This window comes from Arachis hypogaea, chromosome 19, assembly GCF_003086295.3.
Source record: "Arachis hypogaea cultivar Tifrunner chromosome 19, arahy.Tifrunner.gnm2.J5K5, whole genome shotgun sequence".
NCBI lineage: Eukaryota > Viridiplantae > Streptophyta > Magnoliopsida > Fabales > Fabaceae > Arachis > Arachis hypogaea.
The window spans coordinates 114,587,990-114,601,923 of record NC_092054.1 but is presented as its reverse complement, the minus strand read 5'-3'; the positions used below and the strand labels follow the sequence as shown (position 1 = coordinate 114,601,923).

Here is a 13,934-nt window from a genome sequence, read left to right as displayed (position 1 = left end):
AAGAGAAATATTATTGATAATCTGAAAAATCATAAAATTGATTCTTGAAGCAAGAAAAAGCAGTGAAAAACACAAAGCTTGCGAAAAAAAAAAGAAATAAATAAAATAAAATAAAATAAAAAGCAAGCAGAAAAAGCCAATAACCCTTTAAACTAAAAGAAAAGGGTAAAAAGGATCCAAGGCTTTGAGCATTAATGGATAGGAGGGCCCTAAGGAATAAACCCTGGCCTAAGCGGCTAAATCAAGCTATCCCTAACCATGTACTTGTGGCGTGAAGGTGTCAAGTGAAAAGCTTGAGATTGAGCGGTTAAAGTCGTGATCCAAAGTAAAAAGAGTGTGCTTAAGAACTCTGGGCACCTCTAACTGGGGACTCCAGCAAAGCTGAGTCACAATCTGAAAAGGTTCACCCAGTTATATGTCTGTAGCATTTATGTATCCGGTGGTAATACTGGAAAATAACACTGAACTAGGAGAATCAATAACACTATCTGAATTCTGAGTTCCTATGGATGCCAATCATTCTGAACTTCAAAGGATAAAGTGAGATGCCAAAACTGTTCAGGATTGCAGTTGTAAACCCCACTATAAGAGAAGACATGGGCTTAATCGAACTCTCATTCTCATGCAAATTCACATCCTAAGCTTATATTAGTTTTGGCTGCTTGAGGACAAGCAACAGTTTAAGTTTGGTGTTGTGATGCGTGAGCATCTTTCCTATCTTTTCCTAGTGAATTTGCATCTAATTTGTTGAGTTTAATTAAGAATTAATTATATTTTAGCCACTATGGATGCTATTTTGAGTTTTGTGTAATTTTATTTATTTTAGGTAGCATTCGGATGGATTTGATGAAGTTTCTGCAGAGAAAGAGAAGAAACCAAGGAGATGACCAGCGAATACCGACGCGGACGCATGGCTCACGCGACCGCGCGGAATAGAGGAGATCGCAATGATGCGATCGCGTGCATGACGCGAACGCATGGACTGGAATATGCACAAATGACGCGAACGCGTGGACGACGCGGACGCGTCACATGCGCCACGTGCAGAAAAATGCTGGGGGTGATTTCTGGGCTATTTTGACACAGTTTTCAGCCCAGAAAACATAGATTAGAAGCTGCAGCATGGACAATTCAAGTGGTCCCCATCCATCCATTGAAGATTTGATTATTTAAATTAATTCAAATTTAAATTCAAATTTTAATTCTAGGAAAAGATATTATTTTAATTTTTAGTTTTAGATATTAGATTTTAAATTTATTATGATTAGTTATAAAAGGAGGAAGCTTTCCTTCCTTTGGGGAGGTCCGGGGGAGATTCCACCTCATCCTATCAGGGGAACATAATTGACAATCCTAATTTTCTCTGTTTTCTATGAGCAACTAAACCTCCACTGTTAAGGTTAGGAGCTTTGTCTATGGATTAATTTTATTACTTTTTCTATTTTAATTCATGTATGGATTTATAATCTAAGAATTGTTTTCGCTCTTTATTTTATAAATTTGGGTTGAACGGAAGTATGACCCTCTTTCTATTTGAGTTCCTGTAAAACTTGGAAAAGCTCTTTACTTGAACAACAGCTTGAAAACATATTCTCCTAAATTTTAATTATTTGGACTTAATGGGATACGTGACATATAATCCTTTTATTTTTGGGTAATTAGAGTTTTTGTGGCATATAAACTGGAATTTGATTATCACCCTCTAATTGGAATTAATTGACCAAGGAATTGGCTGTTGATGAATTTTAGAAGAGACTAGGAAGGTCTAAGGAATTAGGGTCTAGTCACATATAGTTTGCCATCAATTAAATCCTACATGATTAAAATAGTTAGTAAGAAAAATTAATCCGGGAAAATAGATAACTTTAAAACCTTAACTGCCTTCTCCATATTTTATTCCCAACTTATTTATTTTACTATTTTATTTTCTGCACGATTGAATATTCAAATACTCTTTTCTGTTTGTCTAACTAAGCCTATCAAACGCTATTGTTGCTTAATCCATCAATCCTCGTGGGATCGACCCTTACTCACGTAAGGTATTACTTGGTACGACCCGGTGTACTTGCCGGTTAATAAGTGTGGTTGTAAATTACCGCACCAAGTTTTTGACGCCATTGCCGAGGATTAACTATGATTAACAACTATTAGTTGTTTGATCGCTTAAATTAGGCGTTTTAATTTTAATTAGTTCTATTTTATTATTATTAATTTTTATTTTATTTCCCGTACAGTTCGTTCAACCCCCCCTGTTTCCTTGACGTCCTTTTGCTTTGATCCTTCTTTCTTTTTTTTTGTTTAGTTCGTTTTTATTTTTTTTATTTTTATATTTTATTATTTCATTTTTATTTTAATTTCTTTCTTTTTTTACTTTCTTTTATTTTTGTTTTTGTTTACTTTCATTATTTTATTTTCTCTTTCTATATTTTATTAGTTTTATTTTTATCTTTAAATTAAAAAAAATAAAAAATAAATAAATAAATAAATAAATAAATAAATAAATAAAAAATAAAAATAAAATAATAATAAAAAAATTATTTTAGTATTAATAATTTTTTTCTTTAATTTCTGAAATTGAGTTTGGTGTTACCCAGTTGATTTTATTTTAATTTTTCTGTTTATTTTTATTTTAAATTTTCGAATTTTTTTATGTATTTAGTATTTTTATTTTATTTTACACAGGTTACCTCACAGGGACTTCTCTGTACTCTGACGTAGAGAGTTTCATTTTTTTTTGTTTTCTGCTTCTGTATGCGCAGGAATAGAGACAAAGAACATCTCTTAGACTTTGATCCTGAACATGAAAGAACTTTCAGGCAACGTTTACAACAAGCAAGACTTTGCAAGGCTGCAGAATCCACTATGGCAAATAATAATGCTAATGCCAATGTGGTAAATCCGAATGGGGATGATCAACAGAGGAGAGTGCTTGGCTCTTATTCTGCCCCTACTGCGGATCTTTATGGAAAAAGTATTGTGGTGCCTCCTATAAATGCAAACAACTTTGAGTTGAAGCCACAATTTGTCATCTTGGTGCAACAAAATTGCCAGTATCATGGACTTCCTCATGAAGATCCAAATCAGTTCATATCTGATTTTCTGCAGATATGTGATACTGTGAAGACAAATGGAATGAATCCAGAGGTGTACAGACTCATGCTTTTCCTGTTTGCTGTGAGGGATAAAGCAAAGCTATGGCTAGATTCCCAACCAAAGGAGAGCCTGAATACTTGGGAAAAGGTTGTTACGGAGTTTCTCACTAAATTTTTTCCACCAAAGAAGCTGACCAAGCTTAGGTTGGAGGTTCAGACCTTCAGGCAGAAGGAGAGTGAAACTCTTTATGAAGTTTGGGAGAGATACAAGCTACTGACTAGGCAGCCCTCCGGACATGTTCTCCAAATGGACCCAACTAGATATCTTTTATGAAGGTTTGGGTGAGATGTCAAAGATGAGCCTAGACACTTCTGCAGGCGGTTCACTGCACAAGAAGAAAACACCAGAGGAGACTATTGAGCTTATTGAATTGGTTGCAAGCAACCAATATTTATACTCATCTAACAGGAATCCTGTGAACTCTGAGACCCCTCAGAAGAGAGGCATGTTGGAAGTGGAAGCTGTTAATGCTCTTCTTGCTCAGAACAAGCTTATGTCTCAGCAGATAAATCTACTTACTCAACAGATGGGTGGCATGCAAGTCTCAGCTATCAACACTCAAAATCCACCCCAAGAAATCTCCTATGACATGGCAGGTAATTTTGTTCAAAATGATAATCATGATTATGCTCAACCTTCTTATGAACAGGTGAATTACATGGGGAGTGGCCCTAGGAATCCCAACAATGATCCAAATTCTAAGACATACAACCAGGGATGGAGAAATCACCCAAACTTTGGGTGGAGGGACCAACCTCAGAGACCTCAGAACTTCAACAATAGTTCTCAGGGCGGTTTCCAGCAGAACAATGATTTGGAAGCAATATTGACAGGTTTTAGACAGGAAACCAGAGCATCCATCAAGAACCTGGAGATTCAAATGGGTCAATTAGCCACAAAGGTTAATGAAATTGATCAGAGGACCACTAATAGCCTTCCTAGTAACACAATTCCAAATCCAAGAGAGGAATGCAAGGCTATCACTGTAATAAGTGAACAAGTGACAAGTACGGAAGCACAAGTTATACAGGAAACCAGAGCATCTATTAGAAACTTAGAGGTGCTAGTGGGCCAAATGAGCAAGCAAATACTTGAGAGGTCTGCAAGTACATTTCAAGAGGATATAGTGGTGAACCCAGGAGAAGATTGCAAGGCTATTCAATTGAGAAGTGGTAAAGTAGCTGGCTCTGAGACCAAGGCCAATGAAGAGCTAGTTGAAAAGGAAGCTCCAGAGGAGAAGAAGGGAGAAGTGGAGCACACCCCTCCAAAGCGTGCAGACAACCCATTCCCAGACTCTCTTGACACTTATCCTACATTGCCAAAGGCTCCTGAGTACAAGCCTAAAATGCCATATCCTCAGAGACTTCAAAAGGAGACCAAGGACAAACAGTTTTCAAAGTTCTTGGAAGTCTTTAGAAAGTTACAAATCAATATTCCTTTTGTTGAGGTTTTGGAACAAATGCCCCTCTATGCCAAGTTCATGAAGGAGCTGTTGTCAAAGAAGAAGCCTTTAAAGGGAAATGAGACAGTGGTCCTGACTAAAGAATGCAGTGCCATCATTCAGAATAACTTACCAAAGAAGATGCCAGATCCAGGGAGCTTTCAAATTCCATGCACCATCGGGAGTACAACCTTTGAGAAGGCGTTATGTGATCTGGGAGCAAGCATCAATTTAATGCCATTGTCTGTGATGAAGAAGCTGCAGATCCAAGAGGCACAACCCACAAAGATAGCATTACAGATGGCGGACAAATCTATGAAGCCTGCATACGGATTAGTGGAGAATATCTTGGTCAAAGTGGGTAAGTTCTTCCTCCCAGCAGATTTTGTGATTCTTGATACAGGGGAGGATGAGAATGCCTCTATAATTCTAGGAAGACCATTCCTAGCCACTGGAAGAGCTCTGATTGATGTAGAAGTGGGTTACAAATACCACACCAAGTTTTTGGCGCCGTTGTCGGAGAAAGAAAACTATTTTATTATTTTTCGAAAAAAATTTTTTTTCCTTTGTTTCGCGTTAGCAATCCCGCCTGCTTCGTTCTCTTTAATTTTTTTTCTTTTATTATTAAAAAAAAAAAAAATAAATAAATAAATTTAATTTTCCTTGTTTTTTTTTCCGTTTGCTCCCTTACTGTTTCATTCTATTTTTATTTTTTTGTTTTTTTTGTTTTGTCCGTTTTTAATTTTATTTTTATTTTATCTTTTTTTTTATTTTATTTTCATTTTATTTTTATTTTCGTTTTTTTTCTTCCATTAATTTTTTTTATTAGTTTTGTTTTATTTTTATCTTTAATTTTCAAAAAAAAAATTATTTAATAATAATTTAATACTAATAATTTTTTTTATTTCTAAAATTAAGTTTGGTGTCTCCTAGTTAATTTTATTTTGATTCTTCTTATTTTAATTTTTAGAATTTTGTTCTTTTTTTTTCTTTGCTTTCCTGTTTACCACATGGTGCGTTTAATTCTTTTTGGTGTGTTGTGCTAAGAAAAAATAATGGAGAGAGATTATATGGGTTACTACTCACACCCGAGTAGTGATTCATATCCTTATGAATAGAGAAACTACCCAAATTTTGGTTGGCAAGGTCAAAACCAAAGAAACCTCAGTGCTCCATGTTCCAACTATCAAGAGCCACCACCTCCATATTCATATCAAGAACACCACCTCTCTATCCGTATCATGAACCATCATCTTTCTACCCATATCAAGAGCCACCATCTTCCTATCCATACCAAGAACCATCCTCTTTTTACACTTATCAAGAACCATCACCTCCTTCTTATTCATCTCAAATACCATCAGATCTTGAGCTTCTCATGAAAGAATACTTACATGATATAAAGACAAGTGTCAAAAATATAGAGAAGCATATGCAGTCGATTATCAAGTACCAGGAAGAGGAACAAGCAAATTCCTTCCCAAAAGATACAATGCAAGATCCTATGGAAGAAAGTAAGGAAACCAATCAAAGGAGTTTATACTCCAGTGCATTAGAGAACTTTCCATTCTCACACATGGAAGAAGAGGAAGATGCAAAAATAAAGGAGGAAGATGCACCCACAAAGGAGGAAGATACACAACCTCCCATACCCTTGGTAAGCAATGAAGAAGAGATTGAATTAAAAGAAAGCTACCAAGAAGAAGATGTTGAAATTGAGGAAGCTTGCAAGGAGGTGGTAGAATTCAAAGTAGAACACAAGGGAGTAGAGCTTGTAAGACCTCTTCCAAAGCCATCACCATCCAATACAACATTCAAGTGGGTAAAATTCCTATCCTTAATCCTTACTTTCCCACTTGAATATGGGCTACTGGAGATGGATGGTCAACTTAGAGCTCTTTGTGGCATTAAGAGTAAGAGGAAGATGGTTAGTGGTAAGAGTTGTCAAGCAAGGTTCAATATGGTTGCATGCTCCGAATTGAAGTGCAAGAATTGGTGTAGAGCTAATCTGAATGGGTCTAGAAGGTTGTTTGGATGTCTCTGTGAGAATTCAGATCGCTTGCCACCCGGTGGGAACAATGGTAATCCACAAGAAGACGGGTGTAAAAGCAAGGTTTGGGACCCTGAAATTCATTCCCACAATCAACACTCTTAGGGCCTTGTCACTTGCTTCAACTTGCTCAAAGGCTTTATGCGCCTAGTTTGGGATCCCGGTAGCCATTAGAATTACAAACATTGGTGGAGATTCCTGGATCAGTACAAGCACAAGCCACCATGACAACACTACAAGAAAATGGAACATTTGTAACAAAAAATTTGTATCAAATTTAAAATTGTTACAAAAGGATAATATTTTGTAACAAAGGAAACAAGTTGTTACAAAACATGATAATATTTTTGTAACAACCTGTTTTATTTTGTTACAAAAAATCTTAGTTTTTGTAATGAGATGGTGTTTTGTTACAAAATATAGTAATATTTTGTAACAAAAAAAAAAAAAAAACAAGTTGCAAAAATTCACAACATGTCCAACTTAAGGACGTTAATTAAAAGTGCTTGGTGGGAGACAACCCACCGTGGTATGATCGTTCTTTTTCATTCTTAGTTGTTTTTCGTAATAGTAGTTTTCTTACTTAGTTGATTTTTATTAAGTTCTTACTAATTTTCTGATCATGCAGCTATTTTATCACAGGAACCGAACACCTCAAACTAAAAAAAAAGCTAAAAAAATATAAAAAAAAAAACACCCGACGCGAAAGCGTCGCTGACGCGTACGCGTCATCGTCATCTAGGGGTGCAAGAAAAATAAAAAGTTATAGAGAGTTGCGCGGGAGTGGCGCCAGAATGAAGTTTTTCGCACAAACAAGCCCACGCGGACGCGTGGCCCACGCGTTCGTGTCGTTTGTGATTTTCGTCATTCACGCGGTCGCGTCACCGACGCGATCGCATGACCTGCAAATTCGACGTAACAGAGCATTTTGGGCAGACAGTTGTGCCAGCTTGGGGCAAGAAGTGTGCTAAACGCACAAATTTGGTCACGCGGACGCGTGATTGATGCGTTCGCGTCAGTTACACATATGGCCATCCACGCGATTGCGTGCCTGACGCTAACGCGTCATTATGAAGAATGCGCGACGCACGTGATCGCGTCATTGACACGAACGCGTCGCTTGCGCCGCCCAGTTTTCTTCTCTCTCTCTTCCAATCCTAATTCTCTCTTATTCTCTTATCCTTTTATTTTTTTCTTTCATTTTAACATTTGTCTCTTCTATTTTCAGTTTTTATTTGCTTGAGGACAAGCAAACCTTTAAGTTTGGTGTTGACACTTCACTTAAGGGTTTTCTGTTTATTCCTATGGCACCAAAAGGGAGGCGAATCATCTTCACTGAGGAGCACAACCTGAAGAATAAATGATTGCTAGGATAACTAAGGTGGTTGAGTTCCTTTCATTTTTTTACTCCTCCCCTCTTTGTCTATGTTATGTTCCGATTTTCTGCTATTTTTCTTTGTTTGTTGCATGATCCTTTATTAGTTAGAATCCTAGGACTAGTTTAGTTTTCTTTTAATTACTTTAATGCTAAAAAGATGTTTCATGTACCACTCACTGAACTTGAACCTAAAAAGAAAAGAAAAAGAAGTGATGTAGTGCATGAGAATTTGGGTTTAATTTTTAGAGTTGTCTTATTTACTTAAATGTGGTGGTATTTTCTGACTCTGAATACATGCTTGAACAGTGCATATTTTTTATAGTGAAGTTTATGAATGTTAAAAATTATTGGCTCTTGAAAGAATGATGAAAAAGAGAAATGTTATTGATAATATAAAAAATCATAAAATTGATTCTTGAAGCAAGAAAAAGCAGTGAAAAACACAAAGCTTGCGAAAAAAAAGAAAAAAATAAAATAAAATAAAATAAAATAAAATAAAATAAAATAAAAAGCTAGCAGAAAAAGCCAATAACCCTTTAAACTAAAAGGAAAGGGTAAAAAAGATCCAAGGCTTTGAGCATTAATGGATAGGAGGGCCCTAAGGAATAAAACCCTGGCCTAAGCGGCTAAATCAAGCTGTCCCTAACTATGTACTTGTGGCGTGAAGGTGTCAAGTGAAAAGCTTGAGACTGAGCGGTTAAAGTTGTGATCCAAAGTAAAAAGAGTGTGCTTAAGAACTCTGGGCACCTCTAACTGGGGACTCCAGCAAAGCTGAGTCACAATCTGAAAAGGTTCATCCAGTTATATGTCTGTGGCATTTATGTATCCGGTGGTAATACTGGAAAACAAAATACTTAGGGTCATGGCCAAGACTCATAAAGAAGCTGTGTTCAAGAATCAACATACTGAACTAGGAGAATCAATAACACTATCTGAATTATGAGTTCCTATGGATGCCAATCATTCTGAACTTCAAAGGATAAAGTGAGATGCCAAAACTGTTCAGGATTGCAGTTGTAAACCCCACTATAAGAGAAGACATGGGCTTAATCGAACTCTCATTCTCATGTAAATTCACATCCTAAGCTTATATTAGTTTTGGTTGCTTGAGGACAAGCAACAGTTTAAGTTTGGTGTTGTGATGCGTGAGCATCTTTCCTATCTTTTTCTAGTGAATTTGCATCTAATTTGTTGAGTTTAATTAAGAATTAATTATATTTTAGCCACTATGGATGCTATTTTGAGTTTTGTGCAATTTTATTTATTTTAGGTAGCATTCGGATGGATTTGATGAAGTTTCTGCAGAGAAAGAGAAGAAACCAAGGAGATGACCAGCGAATACCGATGCGGACGCATGGCTCACGCGACCGTGCGGAATGGAGGAGATCACAATGACGCGATCGTGTGCCTGACGTGAATGCGTGGACTGAAATCTGCACAAATGACGCGAACGCGTGGACGACGCGGACGCATGGACGACGCGGACGCGTCACATGCGCCACGTGCAGAAAAACGCTGGGGGCGATTTCTGGGCTATTTTGACCCAGTTTCTAGCCCAGAAAACACAGATTAGAAGCTGCAGCATGGACAATTCAAGTGGTCCCCATCCATCCATTGAAGATTTGATTATTTAAATTAATTCAAATTTAAATTCAAATTTTAATTCTAGGAAAAGATATTATTTTAATTTTTAGTTTTAGATATTAGATTTTAAATTTATTATGATTAGTTATAAAAGGAGGAAGCTTTCCTTCCTTTGGGGAGGTCCGGGGGAGATTCCACCTCATCCCATCAGGGGAACATAATTGACAATCCTAATTTTCTCTCTTTTCTATGAGCAACTAAACCTCCACTGTTAAGGTTAGGAGCTCTGTCTATGGATTAATTTTATTGCTTTTTCTATTTTAATTTATGTATGGATTTATAATTTAAGAATTGTTTTCGCTCTTTATTTTATAAATTTGGGTGGAACGGAAGTATGACCCTCTTTCTATTTGAGTTCCTGTAAAACTTGGAAAAGCTCTTTACTTGAACAACAGCTTGAAAACATATTCTCCTAAATTTTAATTATTTGGACTTAACGGGATACGTGACATATAATCCTTTTATTTTTGGGTAATTAGAGTTTTTGTGGCATATAAACTGAAATTTGATTATCACCCTCTAATTGGAATTAATTGACCAAGGAATTGGCTGTTGATGAATTTTAGAGGAGACTAGGAAGGTCTAAGGAATTAGGGTCTAGTCACATATAGTTTGCCATAAATTAAATCCTACATGATTAAAATAGTTAGTAAGAAAAATTAATCCGGGAAAATAGATAACTCTGAAACCTTAACTGCCTTCTCCATATTTTATTCCCAACTTATTTATTTTACTATTTTATTTTCTGCACGATTGAATATTCAAATACTCTTTTCTGTTTTTCTAACTAAGCCTATCAAACGCTATTGTTGCTTAATCCATCAATCCTCGTGGGATCGACCCTTACTCACGTAAGGTATTACTTGGTACGACCCGGTGCACTTGCTGGTTAGTAAGTGTGGTTGTAAATTACCGCACCACCTGGACACCTCTAATTGGGGGCTTTAGCAAAGCTGAGTCACAATTTGAAAAGGTTCACACAGTTATGTGTCTGTGGCATTTATGTATCCGGTGGTAATACTGAAAAATAAAGTGCTTAGGGCCACGGCCAAGACTCATAAAGTAGCTGTGTTCAAGAATCAACATACTGAACTAGGAGAATCAATAACACTATCTGAATTCTGAGTTCCTATAGATGCCAATTATTCTGAACTGCAAGGGATAAAGTGAGATGGCAAAACTGTTCAGAGGCAAAAAGCTACTAGTCCCGTTCATTTAATTAGAGCTAAGTTTTATTGATATTTTAGAATTTATAGTATATTCTCTTCTTTTTATCCTATTTGATTTTCAGTTGCTTGGGGACAAGCAACAATTTAAGTTTGGTGTGTGATGAGCGGATAATTTATACGCTTTTTGGCATTGTTTTTACATAGTTTTCAGTATGATTTAGTTAGTTTTTAAATAAAAATCACATTTCTGGACTTTACTATGAGTTTGTGTGTTTTTCTGTGATTTCAGGTATTTTCTGGCTGAAATTGGGGGACTTGAGCAAAAATCTAATTCAGAGGCTGAAGAAGGACTGCAGATGCTGTTGGATTCTGACCTCCCTGCACTCGAAATACATTTTCTGGAGCTACAGAAACTCAATTGGTGCGCTCTTAATTGCGTTGGAAAGTAGACATCCAGGGCTTTCCAGAAATATATAATAGTCCATACTTTGCCCAAGTTTAGATGACGCAAACTGGCGTTTAACGCCAGCTTTCAGCCCTATTCTGGCGTTAAACGCCAGAAACAAGTTGCAAAGCAGAGTTAAACGCCAGTAACATGCTACAACCTGGCGTTTATCTCCAGAAAGAGTCTCTATACATGAAAGCTCAATGCTCAACCCAAGCACACACCAAGTGGGCCCGGAAGTGGATTTTTACATCATTTACTTATCTTATGTAACCCTAGCTACTAGTTTAGTATAAAAACTAATTTTAGTGATTTATTTTACATCTTTTGATCATCCTTGATCTGGGATCAGTATTTTTCCCTATTTTCGAATTCATATGCTATTTGGGGAGGCTGGCCATTCGGCCATGCCTAGACCTTGTTCTTATGTATTTTCAACGGTAGAGTTTCTACACACCATAGATTAAGGTGTGGAGCTCTGCTGTTCCTCATGAATTAATGCAAAGTACTATTATTTTTCTATTCAACTCAAGCCTATTTCTTCTCTAAGATATTCATTCACACACAAGAACATGATGAATGTGATGATTATGTGACGCTCATCACCATTCTCACTTATGAACGCGTGCCTGACAAACACTTCCGTTCTACATGAAAGCAAGCTTGAATGCATATCTCTTAGCCTCCTGATTTACGATCAGAGTCTTCGTGGTATAGGCTAGAATTATTGGTGGCCATTCTTGAGATCCGGAAAGTCTAAACCTTGTCTGTGGTATTCCGAGTAGGATCTGGGAAGGGATGGCTGTGACGAGCTTCAAACTCGCGAGTGCTGGGCGTAGTGACAGACGCAAAAGGATCACTGGATCCTATTCCAGCATGATCGAGAACCGACAGATGATTAGCCGTGCGGTGACAGTGCATTTGGACCATTTTCACTGAGAGGACGGGATGTAGCCATTGACAACGGCGATGCTCAACGTACAGCTTGCCATGGAAAGGAGTATGAATGATTGGATGAAAGCAGTAGGAAAGCAGAGGGTCAGAAGGAACAAAAGCAACTCCATACGCTTATCTGAAATTCCCACCAACGAATTACATAAGTATTTCTATCATATTTTATATATTAATTATATTTTAATTATCAAATCTCCATAACCATTTGAATCCGCCTGACTGAGATTTGCAAGATGACCATAGCTTGCTTCAAGCCGACAATCTCTGTGGGATCGACCCTTACTCGCGTAAGGTTTATTACTTGGACGACCCAGTGCACTTGTTGGTTAGTTGTGCGAAGTTGTGAAAAAGAACTAAGATTATGAACGTGCGTATTAAGTTTTTGGCGCCGTTACCAAGGAATGAACAATCACGATTTTGTGCACCAATTATGCGATGTAACTTTTCATAGTTAACCGTTCGATTTTATTTTCTTACATTTTGTTACATTTTTTTTATCACCTTACTACAACAGAACATATTCTCTAAGAAGTTTTAACCAAAAAACTACAGCAACCAATAACTTAATGTCAACATTTTGCAACAACAATAGTCTAACCACAACCACAACATTATATCAAAGACAAACTTAACATTTGAATTAATCATATAAATATTTACTAAATGAATATATTGATTTTTATTCAACCACAACATAACTATGGAGCAGGACTTCCACCACTTGAACTTGACCCGGCACAATGAGAGCATTGACTATAGCTATGGCCCTAGCCCCCACAAAGTTGCATCATCGTGGACCACACATCTGGCAAGCATCCATTTTACTCAAATATCAATTTAATTTCAGTATACCTTTACCTCATCACCTGAGTGTAAGATTAGGGATTAATTGTGATCCAGTGTCAGCTGGTCATGTGCTTGGATCCCTTACTGGTATAAACTCGTGTTGGTAAACTCTGCGAATTTCATCCATCATGTAGACATCATGAACGTAAGTTCGCCAATCGAGACACTGGTTGGCACAAGACGCAAAAATGTGGCGACATAGAAGTCAAGTCATCTGGAAGTTACCACAACCGCAAACTCTGCGCCTGAGGTCAACGGTATATTCAGCACCACTAGGAATCTCATAAACCTCAAATACTTTGTTTTGTCTATCAAACCAATGCACTTGTAAGTTCCCCGATGCTTGTAAATTTGCATGTAGCTTCGCAGTGGCGAATTCTAAGAAGGCATGTCCAGCAGTGATCGCTTTTGAGCCTCGGCGCTCTTCCGAGTAAATAGCTCATTCAAATAGTAAAAGGTTGCTCTGACCAATACCGTGATAGGGAGGTTACACACACCTTTCAACATATAGTTTATGCACTCGAACAGATTGGTTGTCATATAACCCAAGTGATGCCCTTAATAAAAAAACCATCCCTTACTGCTGATGATCGATATTGTCACACCATTGAGTATATGCATCTCCTCACTCTCGCAATCGCTAGTACTGCTCGTTGTATTGTTGCTTTGTCTTAGAATATCATACAGAAAAATTCGTTATGACACCAATCATTACTTTATAAAAAAATTTATAATAAACAAAGATCAATAGTATATAAAGAACATGTTTTACCCATATTTATGATGAGTTTCTGTAAGTAAGGTGCCTTGAATCGTCGTAGAAAGTTTGATGCAATATGCCTAACACAGAATAG

The 13,934-nt window shown here is 37.0% G+C and overlaps 1 protein-coding gene across 1 annotated transcript in view; it reads left to right on the top strand.

Moving 5' to 3' along the window:
- The window catches only part of LOC112778632 (receptor-like protein EIX2), a 47,172-nt gene extending 33,843 nt beyond the window's left edge, over positions 1–13,329 (top strand). The window contains exon 2 of the mRNA XM_025822932.1: positions 13,215–13,329. Coding sequence (XP_025678717.1) covers positions 13,215–13,329 — 115 coding nt within the window. The remainder of the gene's footprint in view (positions 1–13,214) is intronic.
- Positions 13,330–13,934: the final 605 nt, after the last annotated feature.